Source organism: Phalacrocorax aristotelis, chromosome 7 (assembly GCF_949628215.1).
Source record: "Phalacrocorax aristotelis chromosome 7, bGulAri2.1, whole genome shotgun sequence".
In the NCBI taxonomy this organism is placed as follows: Eukaryota; Metazoa; Chordata; class Aves; order Suliformes; family Phalacrocoracidae; genus Phalacrocorax; species Phalacrocorax aristotelis.
The window spans coordinates 21,650,994-21,677,359 of NC_134282.1; the positions used below are offsets into that span (position 1 = coordinate 21,650,994).

The window sequence follows — 26,366 nt, forward strand, 5'->3', positions numbered from 1 at the left end:
ATAAGAGGAAAACAAGTGGTGAATGAGTAGGAAATATAACAACCTTTCAGTCCTTATATTTCAAGATGATTTACAGTTTCTCAGAAACTCTGTGTTTCTGTGTTCATGTGGCTGTTTGTCCATACCATTTGAGCCCTATAAACAGTTCCCTAAATAATTCAGCTGGGGTTGACCTCTCTGAAGCAGACAGGATCAAACATTTAACACTTTGTCATAATTATTGTCATAATTATTACAGTGTGTGCTGCAAGTGAATATAGTTTCACTAAGGAGCTGAGAGAAATATCAGATCTGAGACAAATATCAGAGACGCTGGCTGTGCTTTTTCAAACTGCATTAAATTGACCGTTTAAATGGTGTAAACTTGATTATGGTGCAAACATGATTATTTCCCATCAAAGCCGAATCACTCCTGATAGTGAGTTACAATAACATAAGCCGGCAGGTTGGCAGCAGCGCAGGCTGCTCAGTTAATAGGCAGTTAAGAAAAACGTAACAGATCCAGCAGCTATAACAAAATTTTAAGAAATAAATTTTGATGTCAGGTGCTTTGTTGTGAGGTGGAGTTACTTGTTGAAGCTGAGAACAGAATTTAGTCCAAGTATCGATGACATCTGTTAAAACCAAGCTGGGCTTTAACGATCCGTTGAAATGACACAAAGTAAAGAAATTGTGATTATTTTGGCAAGGCTTCTTAAAAAAACCCCTTTTCTTGGAGCCAAAATGTAGTGGATTTCGTAGAATTGTGAACATTTTAATTTATGACATTTGCGGGCTCTTTTTACATTGTCTGTGTTTATTTTATGTGAATTTTTTAACAAAATAAAATTGCATTAATATAATAGAATACTTCTAAGGTTTCAAAGTATTTAATATTTTTATGGAACCGACTTTGCTGGCAATGCAACAAAAATAACTTCAGTGAAAAAAAGAAGATGTTTTGATGCTCTACCATTCCTATACAGTTTATCCTGACTTATAGCAGATCTGTCAGATGCATCAAAGATGTGAAAACAAGAACACTCAGATTACTTTAATTGAGGACTCCTTATATTTTTGTGTAAATAATAAAAAAGGAACTAATCCTTTTCTTCCTCCTCATTAGGCCAAGAGTTCTTGTAGGTAATTAAAGTCAGGAAGTACAAGTTTTAACAGTTGCATTGACTGTGCTGCACTGTTTTCTAACTCCCATTATCGAGGCAGCTGCTTAAAAGATTTATTTTCTATGGAAAGAGAAAAATACACCAGCTATCTTTGCAGAGTTATCTTTTAAGGTTCTGCCAGTGGGTGCTCCAAAACAAATGTTCAAGGCAAAGGAAAATAGTCTGAGCCTCAGATTATAGAAACCTCATTGTGAAGACTGCGTTAATAAACCTTTTTAAAGCTGTTTTAAAAACCAGAAAATGCACCCTACCTGGATCTTGACATAAAATTAAAACAGGTGAAAGAGACACTATATTTTGAAGCAAAAAGCACTAGTAAGTGAGTGTTTGTAAGTGCTGTGTTTTACAGATACTTGAATTTGGGAAAAAGTAGAGCAATATGAAGAAAAAACAGCGGATTCACGACAGGCACGTTTCCTGTGGCACAAAACTGTTGGTCAAGCTTTAAGATGTGTTCAGAGTATTTTTTTAACTAATCGAGCTTCTGTCGGCGGTTCTGTGCTGAAACTAACGTTAACGTGGCAACAATTCGTTTTACCCCAGACAGAAGAAAAATCTGCCGAGAGCCCGGCTGCGCTCCCCTGCAGCCGGGGTGAAGCCGCCGGGGTGAAGCCGCCGGGGTGCCGGGAGGCAGGCAGCAAGGATTTGGCCCCGGGGGGGCGGAGGGGGGCGGAGGGAGCTGGCGGGGCAGAGCCGCCCTCCCGGGGGGTCCCGGCGGGTCCCGGGGCCGCGGTGCTGCGCATACGCACCGCTCCCGACTCTGCCCCAGCAGGGTTTTGCTCCCGGTGAGGGCACAGCGTGCCCGGGCTGGGGACAGGGCGCTGCATCCACAGGTGCTAGGGTTTAGTCTTAGCCTTGCTAAGCTGGGGGGAAACCGAGGCAGCGCCGCCGCCAGGTACCTTAGCTGAAACTAAGGGTGGCTTTAGCGCCCGGGAGCAGAAGGCGCCTCACAAACTGCCCTTTGCGAAGCTTTTCGAGGCACCAGCAGCGCAGGCTGTTGCGCAGCTTCGTAAATCCGGGCTGTTTGTTCAAGGACGGCGACTACCGCGCTGACGCTGCCCGACGCACCGAGGGCTTCGCGGGCTTTTAAAAACTATGGATTTATTGCAGAAACGCATTTAGAGAGTGTTTTAAAAACGGTCCCGTGATCGAAGCGTCCAAAGCAAAGCGGGGACGTAGCCACGCACCCCTCGTTAAAAGGAATATCCTCTGCGTGGCCCTAAGGGCGCTCGGCTCCCGCTGCGGGGGGTTGCACGGGAATGTTCCCCGGGCAGGTGAGGAGCCGGGGCGTGCGTGAGCGCCTGCGTCCTGACGGCGCTCGGAGGGATCGCTCCTGACCCTGGCTCCTTCCTCAACGCCCCCCGGCCGCTGCCCCCTGCGTAAAAGCGTCAGCGATTGGCACGTTCGCGGTAAACGGGCAGCGAGGGGGCTCGTCGTCCGCCGGAGGGCTGCTGCGGGTCCGCCCGCGCTGCCCGCTTCTCCCCCCGGCCTCGGTGGGAAATCCGCTTCCCGCCGGTGACCGCCGCCGCCTCCGCGGCCAGCGCCCGCCCCCCGCCCGCCCCGGGCGCCGAGGGGTGCGCCGCCCCCGCCAGGTGGCGCTGTTGCTCAACGCTGGCGCCGCGGCGGGGCGGGGCGGCGGGAGGCTCCCGGGGCCGGCCGGGCTCGGCGCGGGGAAGGTCCGCCTGCGGCTGTCCCCGCCGCTCCGCCGCGCTGGGTGGGGGGCCTGAGGGACGCTCATCACTTTTCTTTTTTTGCCTTCTTCTGCCATTTTGTTGTGTTCGGACGCTGTTTCGGGCCCCCCGGCGCGCGCCCCGCCCGCGGGACAGCCCGGGGCAGCGCGCCCCTCAGGCCCCTCTCCCTGCTCCGCACCGCCGAGCGGCGGGGGCGGGGCGGGCGGCGCGGGGCGGGCGGCGATTGGCGACGGGCTCTGACGGGCAGGCGGCGCCCCGCCCCCTTGGCAATGTCTATCGCCCGCCGCGCGCCCCATGTAGGCAGTTATTCCACTGGGATAGAGCGGCCGGAGCGGCGGCGGCATGGCCGGGGTCCCGTTCTGCGCCCTCCTCCCGCTCCTCGTCGGCGTCTGCGGGGCCGTCACCGGCTCCCGGGTCTATCCCGCCAACGAAGGTGAGGCGCCGCGCGCGTCCCGCGGCCGGGCTCCGCGTTCCCTCGGCGGGGCGCGGCGGGGAAAGTTCGGCGCCCCGCGGGCGGCGGCCGTCCCCTGTCCCCTCGCCTCGCTTCGCCTCGCCTCGTTCCCCGCCGCCGGGACGGCGCTGCCCCGGCCGGTGGCTGGGCGGCCGGCAGCCGCTGACCTGCCCGAGCGGCGCTCCGGGGGCCGCCGGCGGCACAGGTGTGTGTGGCGGGGCGGAGCGGCCCCCGCCTTCCCCGCCCGTCCCCCCGCGCCGCCGGTTCTCTCGTCCGGACCGGGGGGGCCCGCGCTGCCGCCAAGGGCGCCGCCGCGCCGGGAGGGCGGCTCAGTAAACCGGTTCTCCCGGGAGCTCTCGGCGGCTCCGCGCCGTTCCCCGGGGCCGTGCCACAGCCCGTCCCGCGGGACGGCTCGGCGGTCTCTCTGCGGGGGAAGCCCGCGGCCGTCCCGGCGGGCGGGTGGGGGGCGCCGGCTCCTCGGGGAGCTCCCTGCCAGGTCTCTCGGTGCCCGGCCGCGCTCCCGGCCGGGGCTGGGCGAGCTCCCCAGGGCCCGGAAAGCAACAGTTTCGCACCCGCCGGTACCGAGCGCGGGAACAGGCATCGTGGCCGGCGCGGCGCCGGGGGAGCGCCCCGCTTCCCGGCTCGGGACCGCTTTTCCCTTTAACGTGGGAGCGCCCCGGTGTGTCCTGTGCCGGGCGTGCCGCGGGAGTTCGCTCTTCGCCCCGCGGCCGGTGAGCGAAGGGACGAACGGGCGATGCCTCCGATGTAAAGCAGAGTTTCGGGTTCTTTAAGGCATTGGCGCAGTCGGAAATAATATTGCAGTTCAAGTTGAAGGTGGACGCGATCGTGCTCCACGCATATGGAAACGCTCAGGTAAAGGATTTATTTTAATATTGCCTTTTGGCAGCTGGAACTTAATCTACTTTATTTGTACCTTTCTGCAGTTACCTTGCTGGATTCCAGATCGGTTCAGGGAGAACTGGGGTGGATAGCAAGTCCCCTGGAAGGAGGGGTAAGTTTTAAACCACTATCTGATCAAAAGGGTAAAGGGGGTGATTAGTAACTTTCAGAGAGTCCTAATGGCTCGATTATTGTTGATTGTGGTGGGGAGGTCAGATTTCTTCCCTGGCTTACCAAGTGAATTAGTCTTTGTTGGAGAAACTCTATACTCCCCTTGGATAGTTCTGTCATGGAAGAAGTGGAAACCAAAAGGGCAGAAAAGAGGTTTCAGAATTAGGAGATTGGTTGAGGCATGGGCTTAGATGCCTATTTAAAACTGAAATACCAACAAGAAATGTGATCTGGCGACTGAACTGGCATTCTTGACTGTAATTATTATATCTGTGGGCTGTCTCGGCTGGGAGATGTTCAGAACAATTGCTGTTCTATTTCTGGATGAAGGAGTAGGGATCAATATACAAGATAGACCTGTTGGTATGATGGGACAGTTGCCCTATTTCAGGGCATAAACATCATATGTTTTGGTCTCTGAGCAGATAAACTGTAGCACCCAGTGCTCGATGGTGATTCCTTGGAGCTTCTTTTTATGTACTTTTAAAGTGAAGATTGTTTGAATTCACTGCCCAATGGTGGTGTGATGACATTAAGAGATTCACACTGGGGCTTAGAGCCCCTCTGCTTACTGGGCTGCAGGCCAGGTGTCTCTACTGATTTAGCTTTATATTAGTGGATGGAAACCTTGCTGCTCCCCCATCTGTGCCCCATCCTGCAGGGTGCCCAGGGCCTCTGTGGGGAAACTCCTGAGAATGCTGGGCTTCTGAGTTGGTGGGATCTGGTGAAGCCATATACTTCATGGTACCTCTTGGGATTGTTTTTTAATAAGTAATTAGAAAAGCTCTTTCTTTCTTAAAGTGAACAATTTAAGAAAAATGCCAGCAACGTGCAGTAAACATTAATATTAAAATACTCCACTTCAAATCCTTCTAATATTAACTGAATAAAGCAGCTTAGTATGCTAAAGCAGAAGTAACTAAGTCAAACTGATTGAAAAATAGAAGTGCTGAAAGATCAGGACCTGTGCGCAACAAAGCACTGGATTCTTTAGGAAACCTGCAAATTGACTTTTTTATGTGCGTTTCCACTCGTGGTTAGAAGAAGCAGAGCTAAGGAAACAGTAGAGAGTGGAAGGAATCCGAGGCTGCGTTGGTTGGTGATGCATTATGCATAAGCTCTGAATAACCATAACATGGGAGAATGGGGGATTGTTTTGCTCCCCCATTGTTGTGCTGGGTGAACTTGACTACAGTCATGGCTTGTGCTCTGCCTGAGCACGCTGTGCTGTCCCCAAAACTCTGTTTTTTTAAAGAGTGGGGAAGTGATTGGCAGGCCTCTGGCAGTGCCGACAGTGCACATTCACTGCTGATTGCAGGCAATTGGCCTCATCTTTTGACAGTGTGGAAAGGTACAGCTCTTAGTGAGAGTCGGGCTTCTTTCTTAATCCTGTACCCTGGAAAGGTCATTTAATGAGATGCGGTCTTTCATACAGCTCTTCAAAGGATATCCATGCTGTATGTTAAAATAGGACCTAAAAGACAAGTTTTAATAAGTTAGTAGTAGAATTGATGATGAGAAGACAGCAGTATATTACTAATCACTGTTGGACTCCCCTTTTCCTCCATGCTTTCTCTGAAAGCACCATGCAAACTTGAGAAGGAGATGCATGTTCTTGTGGACGTGACTTGTTTCAGTAAACCTACATACGTGTGTTCTATTTTTAAGCCAGTAGTGAAAAATATAAGAGTACATGGTCTGTCTCTGAGATATGGTGCTTGGAAAGCATTTATTTTAGCTTCATATGCTGCAGATTTATTTCAAGAAGCAGAAATGAACTCTTCCTGGGAAGACTCTGTCCTTCAGTGCTTTTACTTTAACTGCGTGCACCTTATTGTCTATTGAAGAAGATATTTTCCTAGATCTGTACCACGCAGATCTATACCATGCAGTTCCTGAGGTGTGAGGGGTTGTGTGGATAAGAAGGACTGGAGATAAACGTAGTCATTTAGCAGTGACTAGCAGTAATCAAATATATAGTAGCCCTGGAGGAAATAATGAATTGCATTATAAATGTAATTAATGATTTACTCTTGCATTTCACACTTGAAAAGCAGGTTTTGTGCCCAGAATGTTTTACTCTGCATGATTAAACCGTGGGAAGAGTTGAATTATAAAAGTTAATTTCAGCTTGAAAGCAAAAGTTACAGCTTTGACCACATACTTAGAGTTACAAATCATTTACAGTGGCTGGAAATTTGGGGCTGTAGTTATTTTCAGCTCTGAGAGTATGACATGCTTAGGTTTGTTTTGTGTATGCATGTTTATGAAATAAGAAACCCAGCTCTATATATTTGCCTGTCTATCAGGAGAGAGGGGTGTCTTCAGAACCTGATCTGAAACTTGCTGAATTTAGTTGCAGCCTGTCCGTTGACCTTGGCGGTCTCTTTATTGAATCCTCTAGCAGCATCCTCCATTGTACTAAAGGAAATCCCCTCAACAAGTATTATTTCCCTCTGCTTCTTCCTTTCACTTGTACCACACACAATATAGGTAGCATAGACGGTCTGAAGATAAGCAGAATGGAAAGTGATGGATCATAAAGACAACACTGTAACAGTAAACTAGCTCTGTGGCAGCTGAAAATTAAACAACTCTGTCTTCTTACTAACACCATGTTACACTTTACGCTGATGGATGACTTTTAAAGATTTTATTTTTTCCTTTTCTGTGAAAAGGAGTGACATGCTGAGTATTGATTCCCCCCCCCTCATTTTAATTTGCAGTTATCTCTAGGCAGCAAATAAAATATTATTCTTTGTGCTACTAGTGACTCATGGTGCTAACTACTGTCATTCTATAAACGGATTCAGCTAAGTTGGAATCTTTTTAAGTAAAAATCACTTGCATAAGAGCAATCTTTGAGAAGAATGCAGGATATTATACAAGAAGCCCCTTAAGGTTAAGAAGGCTTCTGTTTATCAAAGCCATGGCTTCAGTAGTTCTGAAAAGCACTTCTGGGAAGTCTCTTTAAAAAGTTGCTACTGTTTTCTAAGGATAATCCTATATGCTTCATTGTATTGCCTGCAAATGCAGACAGTATATAATTTTCTAATATTTTTTTTAAGAAGGATTTTTCTCAAACTGAAGAGCTATGGGGCTTTTGCTGGAAAGATCTCTCTCCCCAAGTCCCTTCTCTCCCTACGAGAAAAGCACTGTGATAACTTTCTTCTGTCCATGATTATCAAAACAATTTTTTTAAAAACTGTTGGTTATGCATGCTTTTATAAGTTCATCATGCTAGACTACTTCTTTCCTTACCTTCCTTGGATTGCATGTATTGTTGTGGTTTCATAATTTATGTTGCACTTCTGAAGATGCCTGAACTTGATTTGAGGGGTGTGAGAGTTCTGACACATGCTGCTACCCTGATCTTTCAACACTTACCCTCTCTGCTAACCTTTTTGGGTTTTTGAGAATATGAATTAAGCTATTTCGTGGTGTTTCCTTAGGACAGGATGTGTAATATTGCTGCTTTTCCTACCTTCCCTCTAATAAGAAACTTTGGATAGCAAAGTAATGGTAACATTGCTGGTAGGCTGGTGATGATGTCTCCTTACCTGTCCTTCCATCCCTAAGTGCCACCCAAGTCAAGGACCCAGTTCTGGAGACAGCTATTTTTGCCCAGCTCCAAAGTCAAGACTATTTGCTGAGTGTGACTGGGATATTGCTAGCCCAGGAAAATAGTTGATGGCTTAGAGAAATAATAAGGGGTGGTTTAAGAGTTTAAAATACATGGTAGTGATGCCAAAAATGTGGATGCTGCTTTGTCTGCCCTGTGCTTTTTGTGCAACTAAGTGCAATGATCTCACCATTTCATATTCCCATGTACAAAGCAGGGGCCATGCATTTCGTGCCTTGCCTGCTACAGGGGAAACGCTGTAGTGTCAGTGATGCCCTATGAGTTTGTAAAGTGCTGTGTGTAGCCCTGATCTGGGCAGGGTCCTGTGGGCTGAACTGTAATTAGCATAGTCAGTTGACAGAGTATTCTTGGATTGGTTCAGAGGGTCTTTAAAACAATGCTTTCTCCTTGAGGTGTTGCTTGATTTGCAGCTTGTTTCTCCTGAACAGATTCTTCTCATAATGTCCAAGTAGTTGAGGGCCTGGCTATGGCTTGGTCTGCTGTTTGTCTGGGGTTTTTTGTTTGCTTTCTGTAATAGAGAAAAATGCAATCTCCACGTTAGTTGTGGAAATGCAGACTGTGTTTGCTGTAAAGCTCTGCGGTTCCTTTTAATACTGATGCATTTTTCTTCATCTTTCCCTCTTCACAGTGGGAGGAAGTAAGCATTATGGATGAGAAGAACACTCCAATCCGCACCTATCAAGTCTGCAATGTAATGGAGCCCAGTCAGAATAATTGGTTACGAACTGATTGGATTCCCCGTGAGGGGGCTCAAAGGGTATATATTGAAATCAAGTTCACACTAAGAGACTGCAACAGCCTGCCGGGTGTCATGGGAACTTGCAAAGAGACTTTCAACCTTTATTACTATGAATCAAACAATGATAAGGAGCGTTTTATTCGAGAGAGCCAGTTTGCCAAGATTGACACCATTGCTGCTGATGAGAGCTTCACCCAGGTGGACATTGGTGACAGGATCATGAAGCTGAATACAGAGATCCGGGATGTGGGACCACTCAGCAAGAAAGGGTTTTACTTGGCTTTTCAGGATGTCGGTGCCTGCATTGCTTTGGTGTCTGTTCGTGTCTTTTATAAGAAGTGCCCGTTGACAGTTCGAAACCTGGCACAGTTTCCAGATACCATTACCGGGGCTGATACATCTTCTCTGGTGGAGGTTCGCGGCTCCTGCGTCAACAACTCGGAAGAGAAGGATGTGCCAAAAATGTACTGTGGGGCAGATGGTGAATGGCTGGTGCCCATTGGCAACTGTCTGTGCAATGCTGGCTATGAAGAACGTAATGGTGAATGCCAAGGTAGGATGAGCCATATTGTACTCTTCATTAGGGCTTAGTTGAATGTGTAATTGAATTGGAGTGAGAGTAAATGGAGTAAAGCCAGTAATTAGCAGCCCCTGTGGGATGCGGTGGGACAGAGGGGTTTAATGAAGAAGTCCAATAGCTCCAGGTGGCAAGGCTAAGAATTATATAATGCAAAACAAATGATACTGCCATAATAGGCAGAAGGTGAAACACATTTTCTAGCAGGCGCCTAAATTTGAATTGGCTCACGAAGGTCACAAAAATGTGAATGACTGCAAAACAGTGCAGTTGAGCTACTGCTGTTTAAAGAGACACATCTTTCAAGTTTTATCTGAAGTGACTTTTGTTAAGCACAGGAAATTCTGGCAAAGTCTCCTCTGAATAATGTGGTGGGGTAAGAACCAGTTGAGGAGGTGGGGAGCAGGAGTTTTAGCTGGATTATTTTCCCTCCTTGGGAAGGGGAAGTCTTTGTTTTACTTGTTGCAAATTTTTAGCACTAAATAACCCTTTGATATTTGACACTGCTGCCTTTGTTAAATATTTTCATTTCTCAGAGGGTCTCTATTGTCAGCTTAATAATAGAGGTGCTAGGATACTCTTAGAAATGCTACAAGTCTCCACCCCACCCTCCCACATACACCATTCTGTGTGCTGCAGAATTAGGGATTAAGTTTGTATAAAAGGCAGATTATCCTAAAAAGAAAAACAACCTCAAAAAACGTGTTTTCTTCACCTCCCCTTTCTGGAAAAAGTAGTTGTAAGAGTTTAGGGAAGGAGAGAAGGGAGTTTATAAATAAAATATCTTTAGTCTTAGCTTCTAAACTCTTGTTCATGTAAGGATAAATTAAGATCAAACTCGAAAGGATTTTGCACAGGCCAGTGGGCTTAATTTTGGTGGGTGCTGAAATGAAGGTGCCCAACCCCTTAGTGGATTTGGACTTATGTTTTTGGAAAAGGTTCTCTGGAGCCAGATAACACACCAAGTAGATGTGAAGCAGCGTTATTCACTAGGTCATTGTTTTTAATCTTGAGACTGGGAACAAGATAGCAGAGCAAGTAACTGATTGCTTTTGTGCTAGACTCCTAAGAGAACAGTGTCTTTTGAATGTCCTACTTGATTTCTTTTAAATGATAATTTGCAGTCCATATGAAGTTCATTATTACGAATTGAAATTATACTTAGCACTGCTTTCCTGCCAAAGCTTAAACTTCGGCCTTCATTTCTAATGTTTTTGCTATATGGAAAAAGTCTAAGTGTGCCATATTGGCAACAAAATAACCATTGGCTGTAGAGGGAACTGAAGGATGAGCAGCACAATGAAAAGGCATCCTGTCTGGTGTAAATGACTATGTTTTTTTAATTATGTGAGATGGAAACTTGAAAACCTGTGTATTGTTAAATATGTGAACCTGAGGCTGTGGTACTGAATGGGGGCTGCTGGGGAGAGCTCTTGGTGGCTGGGGAGATGCTGTTACTTTCCAGTAGCTCTAATTTCTGGGCAAAGCTTCTTGATACCTTTACAGTCTGGGTTGTGGAAGGAGGAAGTGAATGGGGGGAAAAAGAACCTTGGTTTATTGCAGAGATTATTTTGCCTTCTCCTAAAGGCCTATTTAGGTCGGTACTGGGTCGCTCTGATGGACACACATGTAACACTTTTTGGTGTCAGTGGCCCAGATGTGATGAGCTAATTGCCTAACAAATCCTGTATTGCTCAAGGGAAATCTCATGAGGTTTTGCTGGTGGGCAGTGGTGATAGTAGGATGCTTTTTAAATTTATGTGGTGTTGGACTAGACCTTGGGGTTGAATGTCAGCTACCTACTGGCTCTTGGCTACTCCTGGGAAAGCTTGGTCTCAGGAAACCCAATTATCTGTTTCCCAAGTAAAAGGAAGGTCGGGAGATGCCATATTTACAAAGGGGAGAGAAACATTCTGTCTCTTGGGCTTTCCAAAGTGAAGTTGGCCTGAACTAGTCATTTTGAGAGGATTGAAGCCAGCATGTAATTTGAAAGCACTAAACCCATTCCATCAGCGGTTGTTTGTGGTTTCCTTTTCTCATGTTTGCCATTCTCCAGCAAGAACAGTTTACCGGGAAGCTCTTCTTCATGAATTCATGAAGTTTACCAGAACTATGCAGCTTGTTCTCTGGTTTCCAGTGAGGCTGTTAAATCAGTTTGGCCTTTGACACTGCTGAATGAGGGTTCCCCTTTTCTTACCCACTTAACTTCATAGTTCAGCAAATGTTCTGCTCTGGCAGGTTTTTGGAGGGGAGGAGGAGGATGAAGTGAGGAGGATTCCTGTGGTTTTTGTAAAGAGGACTGGGGGCAGGGGAGAGACTTTGAGTTTGGGAAAGGCTGTAAAAGGGTGCTGGGCTGGGACTGGAGCTGGTGAGCAGGTTCCACTTCAATTGTTTTTCAATAGGTTGACTGTGGCAGGACAAATACAAGGAAAGGTCAGAGGTTGTCAGTTTCCTCATCCATCTTCCCGTCTGATTCTAGGGTCAGAGTTGGGATTGATTAAGATCTTAAATGTTTGACAAAAGCTTGGTGGGCAGAAATAGTTTAGGCCAGTGGATCAGGGCTTTGCACTTGTTGGGAGATCCACAGGAGATGTTGGAGTTCTCTGCCCTCTCCTGGGACCTGCGCTTTGCTTCACAGTGCTGGGATGGACCAGCTGGTGCTTGGGTTGCCCTAAAAGCTGTTTCAGGTTTGTTCAACCTTCTGATTTTCAAATAATACATTTTCCTTGAGCTGCTTTTGCATAATTTCTGATGTGTGTGTGGGAAGCGTAATGGGAAGCCACTTCACATCTAAAGTGGTTACTGTAGTGGGAGTTAATGACTCTCTGACCTTGAACAGGATTTTTTAAAAAAATTGTCAGTGGTATGGAGGTGTTTGAATATGATGACAAAAACCATCCTTCCTCTGACTGCTACTTTTTTTCTAGCTGACTTTATTGATGGTAATTGTCTTGCACACACACATACGGATGTTCAGTGTCTCTCTCTGCAAAAACACAGGACAGAAAGGGAAAGGAGCCGAGTATTTAATCCATATTTATTTGGGAAGCTTCACAGGTGTGTCACAGGATTGGTTCCACAAAATTGGTCTCTATCAATAGAAATACTAGGTGAGCAATGATTCTTTTCTTACAGATGAATTTGTAGCTGTGAACTTGATGCTTAAAAAAAAAACCACTCCAAAACCAGAAACCCACCAAACAAAAACACCCCCCAAAAAAAAGCCCAAATAAACCCAAAATCCCAAATAAAAAAAAACCAAACCAAGCAAAAATGAAAACAAACTTGCAAACTTGCTCTTGATTTTTTTTTCCTTATTATTATTTACTCTCCTCCAAACTTCCATTAATGCTATCCATTTGGGAGAGCATAAGTGTAGAATATTGTTGATGGAACACAAAACTATCCTAACTAGTTGTGTGTCTCAAGGCTAAGGTAATTAATGCTTTAGGGCAAAGTTGAGACATAAAGTAATTTTAAACTTTGCTTCTATGCATCATTGTTAGGTAAATTGTTTCGTTACCGGTTAATATAATGTGGTTTGGATTTAGTTACGATTTTCTTATGGTAAAATTACTATCTTCTTTAACTCAGAGGATGAGGGGGGGAAAACAAGCAGGAAGGGAGAAAAGACAGATTAGAGAAGCAATAGACTGTAGCCATCTGTGATGATTTTGATGCTGTGAAATTACAAATCTCAATTTTAGACCTGCCACTTAGTATAAATATGTGAGACAGTTGAGATTTTTACTGTGATATTGTAAAGGTTATGAGAGCCAACAGCTTTGTCTTCATCTACACTTGGTTTTTTGAGTTGTGAATTGGCCAACTGGCAGAAAATCCAGTGTCATTTAAAATATGGCTCAGTCCTGGTTTCATATCACTGCTGTTTTTAGAATTTTACTTGGAACTTTGATAAGAGCATCCCTAAGAAGTAATAATTTGAATGATAAGATTCTTTTTATCTCTGAGGCTTTGAAGAGTGGCTGTGATCATGGAGAGCAGCAGTTCAGTTTACATCAGAGGGTACAGTCTAATTATGTTTTTTGTGATAAGATTTTTTGGGTGGTGGGTTTTGTAGGGGCAGGAAAGTGAAGTAATTTGTGTGTACTTCCCATTTTAGTCATAGACAACTTCTTTGTCAGAATAACACTGATGAACAGTCTGGCTGCACAAAAGGGTAATCAGAAGGGTGACTAAGACTGCAGACTTGAGATTTCAGAAGTCTTTTTTTCCAGGTTGATTATTTTTGGCAGGGGAAAAAAAAAAAATGCACAGACTCAACATGTTACGTTTTAAAAGGAGCTGAGAAGATGGAAGCTACCAGGAGGGGCATGAGAGCGATACTGAAACACGGGCTGTCTGAACCAAATTTAGATGGTTTCCTCCTCTGCTGAAGGAGTGAGTTGGTTATGTTATGCTCTTATGAGGCTCAGTAGATCTCCCAAGGGTTGCTCCCTTCACGATTTTTTTGTTCCGCCTGGTGCATTTGAAAATCTCCATTTAAACGTCATTGTGGGCTCTGTAATACTTTCCTCCTTCCTGGCCCCCTCAGAAGTCAAGCTACAGTTGTCAAGCAATTGTCCTTTCATGTATCCCTTGAAGAAAGGCTGGGATCGCTTCCTTCTGAATTCCCAACAAAATTTCTGCTGGTACACAGGGGAGCAATATCTGGTCCTTATTCTGTGTGTTACTAGTAAAAAGCACAGTCCTCAGAATCAAAGCCAGATGAGCTGTTGTGGTGGTTTGAATTTCATGGCAGGCCTGGGTAGTCTTTTGTGGGGCATATAAACCATCTTCTGAACAGTTTTTTCTCTTTTTTTTTTTTAAAAAAAAAAACACAAAAAAACCCCAACACAAATCACAAAAACTTTCCAGACGACTCATCTTGTGTGTGATGACTTTACTATTTAGATCGTGGCTGGGTACATGTTATTATCTAATAACATGCTCCACTGAGCTTGGCCTTTATTGTGCTTGTGGGAAGTGATTAAAGAAATACTCAGCAGTACACTTCAGTCTTTCGAGACTGCATCAAAAAGCCCCCCAAACTTGAGATAAATATCTTATCTGGTTTTGTTCCATTATGCCACATCCTTTTGATATGTTTCAGGGAGCAGGTGAGGTCACACAGTTTTGTGAATCAGAGACAATTAACACTCCCATGACTAAATGGCCATTTATGAATATTCAGAGCCCACTTCAACACCCTGGGAAGGAAACAAGTTGGTTCCCTTCTCTTTCCTCCTGCCGGAGACTAAGGAAGCTCTCCCGGTGAATGGGGATTGGCAGCTGTCGGCAGCTTTGCCTTTTGCATGCAGCAAATTCTTCATTTACATCTTTTGTATACACCCTCATGCAAAGTAGCACACCCATTTCACAAAGGAGATAAGAGCTTCCTTTGGAAACGCCAGCCAAAATCTCCTTCTGTTTATACAGAGCTCAAAGATTTGGATTTTATGCAAATGGATTCTGTTTTGATTTTTTTATCTCTGCTTGGTGGGGCTGCAGGCCCTTGGGTGTCATCTCTAGATGGTCACTGGTGACCATGAATCCCTTCTGTAGCGACATCCTCAACTGGGGGGATGACCAGTTTCAGGAGGTGGGGTTGCCCCTGCACTGTAAGTGCACGTGCACACACACGCATGAAAAAGCATTATGTTCTATGACATTTTTCTATGCATTGTGTCAAGGACCTGCGCAGCCCTGGGGCAGTACCCTTCACTTTGCTGGCCTGGCTGCAGAAATGGGCTTCGCCCACAGTTATAGTTTGGTGCAAAGGGGAAAAGGGGCTGGTAGCACTTGGATAAATGTGCACAAATGAACTGCTGTCTTTAGTTATAGAAAGAAAATAATCTGTGAGAAGTTCGGCTTTCTTAAGCCTCATGATTACACAAGAACCCATATTTTATTTTTGGTTTTAGTGGCTTTCTTTTCTTTTTAGCTTTTTCTTTATTTCAACTCTACTTAAAATTGCCTTTGGCTTGAAATAAAGCTGAGGCTCATTAAATGCTCCCAAAACACAGGCTTGTTCAGAACGGATTTGTTGAAAGGTTTATTGATATAAGTTAGAACACATGCTGCACGAATGTACTGTATTTCTTTAAAGTACTGTTTTTCATTTTGTGTCTTTATAAATCAGTGGTATGAAATTGGGACCCTGATCATGTTGGGACTACATCCTATAAGAAACCAGAAGAAAAAACAAGGTTGTGGGGGGTTCTCATTTTTGTTGGATGTCCAATTAGTGTTTAACTTGAAGGTAATTTCACAGGGGTAGTAAACTGCACAGTGTGAAACCTGGTGGCGTAATTAAATGGAGGAAAGGCTCTTAAAAACAACAAAGGAATGTGCAAAAACTTTGCTTTTGTCCTAATAGTCACCCAGAAGGGGAGGTCATGCTGTTTAAAGTACGATATGGATGGGCTATTAAGGTTTGGATGGGGAGAGCTATACTGTACAGTTGGTATTTGCTTTGGCTCATTTAGTCATGGATGCCTAGAGAAAACTTGGTTTGCTGGTCTGCTTTTTTTATAGATGGGTGGGTTTAAATCTCACTAAAGGAATCTGTAAAATTAAGTTAATCTATACAAACCCACTGAAAGAGGTGTGCTTGGACACAGGTCTTGTGTTTACTGGGGACCCTGGTGTAGCAGTGCAGAGGCTGCAGGGTGGCTGTGGTTTCAGCAGGCTGGGAAAAGGTGGGGCTCCTGGGCAGGAGGGGGAGGGATGTGCCTGTGCTGCAGCACCTGGAGGACAGAGGGAGGAAGACTAGGTAATTTTCCCAGAGTGGCATAGGATGTCTGTGGTTGGGATGAGACCAGACGGAAGACTCAGTCTAGCATCTTAGCTGTGAGATACCTTCTCCCCCCTCCATGCTTTTCAGAAGGTGCTGGCCACCTTTCTCTAATGAGTTACCTATCTTGCATGCTGGAACTCCTTAAAATGTCATTTGAACTAATGCAATTGATAGCTATTGCTTCTGCTTGTGTATGTGAATACTTGGTACAGCCACAGTACAAAGCTGCAGTACAGTGTCTTAATTACCCAGATAATCCTGTTTGCTTGTATTTTTAAACTATGGAGCGCTGGGTAATTATTCAATTCTTAATAGAAGGCAAATGGCAATGTAAACAATAATTAGGATGTTAGACTAATGTGCTTCAAAGCAAATTGGATTTTTTTCATACCGTTCAGCATGAAGTCCCATAAAGCTAACAATTTAGTGGCAAGGAAACAAGTTCCATTTTGTTCATATTCTCTGGTGTTATCTCTTCAAGCCTGTTTCTGCAAATGTTTGCTTCGATGATGCTGCCTGCTCCAGAGCCAACATTAGGTTGACAGTCAGCTCCCTGCTGTTTGCCTGTGCTCTCCCATGGCTTCTGATGGTCTTTTTGCCCCCTGCGGCCAGGGGTTAAGCTCAGCGGCATCCTGAAGGCATCCTGAATTTGCTCCTGCCGTGAGGGCAGGTGAGCATGGAGAGGGGCAGCTGGTGCTGCAGGTGCAGCCAGGGCTTGGCTCAGTGGGTTGCTGTTGCCTTGGGCCGGGGTCCAGAGGAGCAGGCTGAGGATGAGGCTCTTCCTTTGTCATGGTTCACCTCCTTGCTTGCTGACCAAGGCTGACTTCAGCCTTGGAAACAGGAACCTACTTGAAGGGAAATCCAAGGTTTTGGCTCTTTAATCTTTGAAAGCAGGGTAATATGCTGTGGGTCAGAGATACAACTCATTATCTCCCTTAGCTTGGGGAGCACTCCGGGCTTTCACAACTCATCTCCGGTTTTACTAGAAGCATGATGTGAGCCACAAACACGGATGCAAAGCACCCGGTTGATTTCTGTTCTGTCTGCAAATCTTGTCTATGTAATGTATTTCAGTACTTCCACGGACTGTTAGTTAAATCCTGTCATTGTATCCTTTCCTCCCATTGTATTTAGCCAGTGATCGAAGACTGTGTGTTGGTAGCAAAGGTGTTAGTCAATAATGCTGCTGCTTTCCAAAATATTTTAATAATGCCTCTGTCACAACAAGGGTTTTGTCTGGCCTTTACTATGTGTTCTCAGTGGTCTCAAGGGACTGAACAATCAGCTTTATTTTCCCCATTATCAATGCTAAGAAAGGCCAAATGTTTTCCAGTGTCGATGCTGAACTACAGAAATAGAATTACAGATATTTAATTTTAACTACATTTTACTGCTGAGAAGTGTGTGTGTGAAAATCAGTGGAATGCTTCAAGAGGTTATGGCTGAATTTTTTTGATACAAATACAGGCTATCTTTATATTCAAGTGTGCACTTAAAGGGTGTGCATTTTCTTACTTTAAATCCCAGAGGCTTCTTGCCAGGCTACATTTTAATAGCATTAATTAACAAGTCTGTCTTTCCATACATCAAACATCTCTGTCTCGGGAGCTGAAGAATACCGACCAGTGCTTCTGTGAACTTGGTGCTTGAATTAATTTATTTTCAGTTTTAAGTGTTTCTGCAGTTGAAAAAGACATTGGGGCTTTGAAAACAGTTTCCGTTTGAAGTGTTCAGCCTGGTGATGATTGAAGCAGCCATTGGGCAAATTAGCATGGTAAAAGGACCGGATCAATACCTTCCCCATGCCTGGTTCTGCTGGGGTTGGGCAGCCCTTGCTGGGGTCTGGCCAGCTGCACCCATGCGTTTCAGGGGAGCCATCAATAGTGGCATGGGTTGTATCAAGCTGAGGCAGCTTGATCCAGTGACCAAGCTCTTTCAAGGATGGCCATTTGAAAATGAATTCAGGGGAACTGACAGCTTCAGGAAGATCTGGCAGCCTGTGTAATTATGGATAGGATTAGAAGGAAAATGTAGGGAGAAATAGGATATTAATTGTAGGGCACAAGTTGCCTGAACTCCTCTTCAGATGCTGGAGTACTCAGTTTTGTTGTACTTAGCTGGTGCATGTAAAAGATTTCTTTGGGGTTTTTCAAGAGACTAGTAAACACAAATTAAACAGTAGGGACTGCCCACACAGCCTCTTTTTAACAGGATTGCTTGGGGGCAGTGGCTGCTGGATATGTATAGCAAGAGATGCTTAGATAAACTGTTTGCCAACAAACTGAAGATGGTTCTGGTTTCCCATGTGCATGGTGTGCAGCACCCTCCAGGAGCATTGGGTGGGACTCTCTCTTCTGCCCTTGGCTTTCTGGTTGCCAAACTCCTGTGCTCTGACAAAGGCCCCCATGGGGCCTTCAGGCAGTGCTTAATGCCTGTGCCTTGGTGGGAGAGACAGCCCCTCCACCCCTCCTTTGGAGTGGGGTGAGCATTGAAGGTTCTTCCTGTGTCCATCAGTGTTAAAACAATGAACAAACGATTACAGTGGTCAAAATGGCACCAGAGCCATTCTGAAATAGACTACTTTTTGAGGAGCTTCCTGTGGTCTTGTACACCAGAGATGCTAGCAGATAGCTGAATTCTGTTGCTGTTTCTTTTTGGTGGCTTCAGTGTTTACATCTTGCACGTCTGCTGATCTCCCCATAACCTCTGAAGTACCATAACATAGTTACTAGGCTGACACATTTTGTCTGCTCATAATTGGTTCTTGGATTTCCTCATTTATTTTTTGTGGTGATCGGAAGGGTCATGGGTAGAGCTAATAAGACAGCTGAAATCAGGACTGTGTCCCTATATGCACTCCACCTGCTCATTAATCAAGGACTCTGCTGTTAATAAGAGTGCTTTCCAGGTAATATTTAATATCAGAGTAGTGATAGTTACACTTCGTGCAAAAGAACTTTTTTGCAGTTTGCTGAATTTGTTTCCATGGTACATTCGAAACTCCTTCTGTGCCAAGTCCAGACACAGTTCTGCCACATTGATCCAAACGTGGACTACTTCTGAAAATCCATACAAGATTAAAATACTGGGATTAGCATTACAATACTAAACATACTTTAGGCTGGCCATGACAATTTAGTGGGTGCTGGGTACACATGCTGATAAAGCACGTTGTTTTGTAGTGCTTTGAGGTTCAAAGGCCTGTCTATGTGGGGAAGACAGTTGAAAGGAATCAGCTAAAGAGGCAAAGTCAGTGTGTGTAACTTAAGGTGCATTGCTAATCACCCGTGAGACTGTTTCCATCCTTTTTGGCTGAATCTACTCATGTGCAGATCCTTGATCCATTTAGTTGATTTAACTTAAAGTTCTCAGTGGCTCTTTGAAGACATGCACTTGATACCTGGGTTTAATATACCTGGAATTAATGTAGTTGGTAACCTTGAATTCAACACACCCAGTAGCTTGAAAGTGAGCTCAAAGGGTTGTGGGCACTGTGAAAGCACCTGTTTATGGCTTTAGGGTAGATAGAGCACTTTAATTTGTGAGAGAAAGGAGAACAAAATACACCTACAGTCACTCGCAGTAGAGCGTGGAGCAGCGGCAGAAAGGAAAGGAGCATTGACCATGGCCACAGCATTGCTTAAGTAGGGCAGGTGACCAGCTCCAGAAAGGGGCAGGAGACCTTGTCTACTGTGAAGGAGCAGCACTGGGTCTGATGGAGGCTGAAGGGGATGCTCTGTGGGTCTGATCCAGCACTGCAGGGATCTGCCCTTGTCTTAACAGCATTGATGCAGTTCCAAGAGCAGTATATGACCTTAAGTATTGCATCTCCTTCCTGTTAGGTTGCACTGGAGCAGTGACACTGCAGAGCTGGTCCTTTTAGTTCAAGATGAACTGTAATAGCGGCATGAAAGTGTGAGAAAGGAGGTCTGCTCTGTCTTTCCTGTTTGGTTGCACGGAAGGACAAACCAATGTCCAGTCAGAGGATCCCTGTGGCTCTAACTTGCACTGAGTTTTCAGCAGCTGCCAGCACACGGTGGGGATAGTGAGGAGAAGGACCTCTGCCCACCGTATTGCCTTCCTTTAAAGGTCACTATTAACACCTCATTCTTGTGGTTGTGCGTTTAGGCTAGCATTCTGCAGGGATCATCGTAATTTGACCTCTCTGTACACCTGTATTAAAGCTTGAGTTAAAAATGCACTGTAGCAGAGCACAGGAGAGACACTTTTTTCCGTGGGATTGTTGAGCTCTTTGAGAATGCCAAATGGCTACGTTACCTCTTGTGCAAACACTACCTTTTATTTGACTTTGTAGTTTGCCCTTTGAAATACAAACATGTTTGTGTCAATCAGCAAGTCTCCCTTCCGGAGTTCTGGTTGACCCTGTGCAAAGAAATGTGACTGTGCAATTATTAAAGGTGAGGCCTTAGTTTTAACAAATGCTGAGTAATTGCTATGCAGTTGTCTCTGTGCCTCTGTCATAAATGATGGTGAATTGCCCTTCAGCCCAGCTAAATAACAAGGAAGATACTTGTTTGGAAGGAATAACTCCCCAGAAATTTGCAATATGTCAGTAGTAGTGAGTCACAGGGACTTGTGGGTGGGGCAAAGAAGAAAGTTGCCTGTCTCGGCTTAGAGGGAAAGGACCTTATTTGGGCTTTAAAATGCAAATAAGTCAAATAGTATACTTATGTCACTCAGAGCTAGTAGGGGCTGTCAAAGTCTAGTGGAGAGCAGAATTTGTACTGCAAAATCTAGGGAAATGTAATGCTCTAGCAACTTACCTAGTATTTTTGTGATGACAAAAATGAAAGTTCCCCCTCTCCCTGGCATAGTGTTGGCAGGTATTGGAAGAAGGCTCTTAATGTTTCCCAGGAGTGCTTCCGTAGTCTGGAGACTTAGACCTGGTTGGTGTCACTGCCCTGATTGATTCTGTACAGGGAAGTTGTCTGCCACAGTGTTGAGCCTATGGATGAGTCATGCCAAAGAAATAGAAAATCAGACCTCACAACTGTTTTTGGAGAATAACCCCTGTCTTCTTCCAGATACTTATAAGGTTTTCACTGAAAAAAACCATGAAGAACTAGAAGCCTGCTATAAAATTCATTTTATTAAGCATTAATGATGCTCTACAGAGATACTACCAAGATAGCCCAGTGCTGATTTGACCTGCCTCTTTCTGTATTAACTTGTAGTTCCCATATCTTCATTCAGTCTGTATGTGATTTCTCAAAATAAATTGCATATTGCCCTGAGCTTAGCATCATGAATCCTGCAAGCAGACCTTCAATAACAAATAAGTACATGTGATAAGGGGAAATAAATTTTCTTTGAGAGCGCTTTTCAATTTGTTCCTCAAAGAGGTTTTTCAGAAAGTAGTGGATTCTGTTTTACCTACTCACATAAACTAGTGTATTTTGGCCTTATTCCAGAAAGAAATAATTGAAATACTAGGCAGTGTCTTTTTGTAATTAATTAGTCCAGACCTTGATGGAGTTGTAGCCCTCATGCAGGCTTAAGAGACTAAGGCATCCCTTTTGTCTAAGTTATCACCTACTGTCCAGCTTGATTTAAGTTCAAAGTTTGAACTTGATGAGAGTTGAAGATATCTTGAAATGTCTTTCACCTTTCTTCTTTAACCAGAGGTGCGTAGAAGTTGTCTGTAAAGATGGAGCTGGTGACAGGGCAGGAAATAACGGGCTTAAATCGCAAAAAGAGAAGGTAAGGCTAGGCCTGGGTGGGGGGGGATCATAATGCCAGAGATCTGTAGTGGCAGTGCAGATTACATCTCTGCATTGGAGGATTTTCAGAATAAGTTAGTTAAACACCTAGTAGCATGGTTTAAGTACAGGTTATCCTCCTGTGGGGCAGAGGAACAGACTAACTGGGGTCATCTCCAGCCTTGTCTCGTGTGGTAAATGCTCTTGCACAGTTGCTGTGGGATCACCATCATCTTACAGCTGAAAAGTAGCTCTTGAGGTCTGACCTAGAAATAGAGTTGATCATGCTGTCTCCTGACCTCTTTCTCCCCAAGAGGTCTCTTGGCTGCTAGAGGTCTTTCCCTGCATTTCAGTTTTCCAGTTAACTAACCAGCTAATTTCAGCTGACCAGAACCCTCTTTAGGCACCTTGGATACCTCTCACTGTTCTAGTCCCCTGCAGAGCCAGAGTGACGCTGAACAGGCCCTGGATTTTTTTCCAAAGGATTATGGCTCCACATATGAGTTTTGTGTCTTCATTTTACTGCCCTTAGCATCCCCTCCTTATCTGAGCCTGTGGTAATGATACGGTATGGCAGGGATGCTGCAGAGCAGCCACGAGGGACTCTGCCTGTTACTGGCTTGCCCAGAAAGACAAGCAGAAATGCTGCTTCCATCTAGGTCCTTCCTCTGCCCTCGTTTGCAGCAGTACTGCTTTCATCGCTCTGAAACAACATGCTGTCTCTAACACTTCAAGAAGCCCAGAGTAGATGTGTGTAGCAGATGTGGTGCTGTGCGCCTTGCTTTGTGAGTCTGTGCTGTGTTTTGGCTTAATTTCACATTCCCTCCCACGTACCTCAGATATTTGGCAAATTTATCTCTGCATGTTGAAAGATGGCCTCCCTCATGCAGATGGAAACCTTCTCTATGCATCCAGGTTGGCTTTAATGTGCAGCACATGTGCTCACTTACAAGTTGAATAAACAGGTACCTGCTGAGGAGATATTGGCTGCTCAGGTGTAGTCCTGTATCTGTTGGGATGCAGAGAAGGGATATTAAAATTGCTTGAGGTCAGAGCTAAAGTAAGCCTTGCACCACCTTTGAGTTACGATATCATTGCCTGAGCTGTGAGAACTGAGAAATAAAACCTTTTACCATGAAATATGAGGAGTGCTTCTGACTTTGAAGTATAGAGAGGAAGAAAAATGTACACTTCGTCCTAGTACATTTTTTTGTTCTATGGCAGTGGGTTTGATTTTTGCTTACTGGTGACAAGTGTAGAATAGATATGGCATTTGTTAATAATGTTTATGTTAGAGAAACGTTCCTTTTACTAGTTCATTTCTATTTGGGTCATGCCAGGAAAAATGCTCCTTTCTAAAAGGAATAAATTATTCAAGCTTATTTAAATAAACGTGCTATTATTTCTGTACCTGGTACCTGCAGTGTTGCAAGTCCAGTCACTTGTTTTCTTTTACTGCATTGTGCTTCCCATCCTTTACGTGAACAGTCTTTTTTTCTCTGCTCTGGTGTAGAAAGCAGCATTATGTTTAGGCCAAATGAAAAGTTGCACTAAAACATTGAGGGAATAAAATAGAGATTGCTGAAACAATATTGATTAAGCTGTTTGTTCTCAAATAGATGAGAGCAGTTAGCAGTTTACTTCTGTTATAAGAATAACTAGCCATTTTTCAAAGACTGAAAGCAGTTAATATCTGTATGCTCTATAGGTAGTGATCAATCATAACATATTTTGGCAGTTCGTAAACTGTCCTATATGGGTACTTGTCTCAAGTCACTTTTGTGGCATTAAGTAACACTACTACAAAGTTAAGTATCTACAGAGTGAGAAAGAATTTAAAAGCCATCAACAAGAGAGAAGAATGTGTAGGTGTAAAAACTAGAATGAGTATGGGATATCGGAACAGAAAGATGTGCTGCAGTGGGAGAGGCAGCAAAGACTGTCCCAGAGGAAGCTGAGACACAGCTGCCATGATGAAAAGCAGTAAATCAGTATTCAGTATTCAGCAAAGATAACTCTTGGTTTCTTCAGTAAGTGGATTTTGTGGTCTTGCAGGTCTACTGTTATGTCAATAACTTGCATCAAAACTTCCTCGAGTCAGAACATCTGTTGCGGCCAATGGAGAGACTCCCCTTGACTTTAATGTGCTTTGGATCAGGCCCAAAATGCAAATAGTTTTTCTCTCATCCTTAGAAGTCTTTAACATTTCATGGGCTCCCTTATGTTATTGGTAATTTGCACCAGAGGTATTTTGCATGCAAATGAAATTTCAGCAGTAACGATGACTGCATTTGTTAATATGCATGTAAGTGCGCGCACACAAATATCAAATAAAAGTAAAATTTTACTTTTCAGTATACCAAACTAGAAATTTCTTTGTAATAGTGGATTGTTCGTAGTAACTAGAACTGCAATCAAATGTATTGTCCAATGTATGTAAAATACTCTATAAAACTACCAAAGTATGTTTTGTACATCTGTATAGGGCCAATTGATTTTTCTTTTTTGTAGTTTGTGCATGTTAATGCATGTTTTCTATATGAAACTGGCATTTGTCACTAACTTGTTACAGCACTGTAGATGTCATAAATTTTAAATACAGTAATTGAACCTGAATTCACTATGGATTTATTTACTGGATCAAAGAGTAACTTCAACCTACAACGCTCATCTTGTTTGCTAGTGTAAACGTGTGAGCTTAGTGAATTGCCAAGAAGGATTATTAAAAACTGAAACCCTATGATTTTCTAGCACTCGCATTCAAAGGAATAAACTAGAAATGTATTTTTTTAGCTGAGACATACTACTGATTTTAGTATTAATATTTTAAAGTTTCTTAACTCATAAATACTACTGTAGTGCTCTCACAGGAGTCTGAATGTGTTATTTTATTGCTCTGGTAGTGCAGAATATGACAAGTTTACAGGGACACTGTTTACCTGATATTAGGACCTCACTCTATCATGTTGAGTGGGTGAAGGTGCTTTGTCTCCTAGTATTTCTCCAGTTAACCCTGTCTGAAAACGAGCAAATGCTTATGGGGTCAGCATATTGACATCTCAGGTTGTCACCTGCTCTGACCACTGGGATGCTCTTCCCCATTTAAAAGTCAGCCTCTCTTTATCTGTTCAGTTTCATCCTTTTGTGACCCAGCCATTTCTGCCTGAGCTCTCATTTGCAGGGCAATCCTGCCAAATCCCAGCAGGTTCAGCTGAAGTCTTGTCCCCTGGGGAGTTGTGCTGATGTCCTTCAGCCCTTCCTGCTTCCCCCTTCCCTGGGGCAGCTGGCCCTACCTGTCCTGCTGCACAGCAGCTGGGTTGGCTTTACTTCAAGTGCACAGCCATCGGGTGACTGGGAGGAGAAAGGCAAGAATAATTTGTGTTTCTAATTGCCCTAAGATATGATTAGGAATACCTTTCCACAGAAAAAGTTTGCTAAATAGAGTATTGCAGGAAGGGCTTGTCAGTGCCGTTGCCTGTTAGGAGATCGCCATGTATGACTGGAAATGTAAAGAATTAGTCACTCTCTTAATACCCCAGGCTGTTATTTAAAGCTCTTGCTGGGAATGTCATTGCAACAGGGAGGGAGTAACAGGAAATAAGGGCTGGGGTCAACAGTGACAGTGCAGAGTGGTGAGAAAGGATGTGCTGGAGGAGTGGAGGTGCCCGTGCCAAAAGCCCTTACCTGAGCCGTGGCGGCAGCGCTCTCCCGCTGGGCGAGTGCCAGGCAAGCAGGGAGCTTGCGGCCCAGCGAGGTGTCGGCTTTGATCGAGTGGGAGCTTCTGTCTGAATTTCTGTGCATCTATTTGTGTGTGTAAGAAAAGTGCATAATCAAAAACTGAAAGTGGTCTTTTGTAGACTGACATGTAATTGCTCAACTCTTACAAATGTAAGTCACTGAAATTATTTGTCTGTTGTCAGTAGAAAGCATTTAAAGGGAAGAAGTGTCTTTCTGGTTCTCTGCATTTTTTTTGTGATTTAACAAAGCTTCATTTTAAGAAAGAGGAGAGATAATGTAAGGGTGACTGTATGAGGGGAGGTAATGTTGCAAGCTATGTTATGTAGCTTCTGGCAGTACTGGGACAGAATAAGCTGGGCAAATTGAGATACTTAAAACTGTTAAGGATAGTAAAAGTTTTTGACTAACACTGGTTGTGGTCTGGAAAATATGTAAGGGAAGGAAAGTAATGGGGTTATGGACCAGGCTTTGCTAAAAAGTGGATTTGGAAGCACTATAAAAACCTGTTGCCTCTTATGAAGCTGTCCTCAGCCTGAAGTGCCCTAAGCCTTGCTGAGTCAGCACCAAGAGTAATGGAAGGAGGCAGAGGGCCTTGGTAGGTTTTATGGTCCTAAGAGTCAAGTGCTAATGAGCACACATCAGAAGAAGCCTGAGGCTGGTTTAATCCTGGAGCCATGGGCTCCTTGAGCACCCTCTGATTTCAGACAGGTACTGCTCTGCTTCCTTCAGTTGCTTGTTCTGCAGGGTGGCGCTTGAGCCATGCTCAACTTTCCC

The 26,366-nt window shown here is 44.5% G+C and overlaps 1 protein-coding gene across 1 annotated transcript in view; it reads left to right on the top strand.

The window, feature by feature from the left end:
- Positions 1–3,058: 3,058 nt before the first annotated feature.
- The window catches only part of EPHA4 (EPH receptor A4), a 109,350-nt gene continuing 86,042 nt past the window's right edge, over positions 3,059–26,366 (top strand). Inside the window, exons 1-3 of the mRNA XM_075099237.1 lie at positions 3,059–3,287; positions 4,250–4,317; positions 8,648–9,311. Coding sequence (XP_074955338.1) covers positions 3,197–3,287; positions 4,250–4,317; positions 8,648–9,311 — 823 coding nt within the window. The 5' untranslated portion in view covers positions 3,059–3,196. The remainder of the gene's footprint in view (positions 3,288–4,249; positions 4,318–8,647; positions 9,312–26,366) is intronic.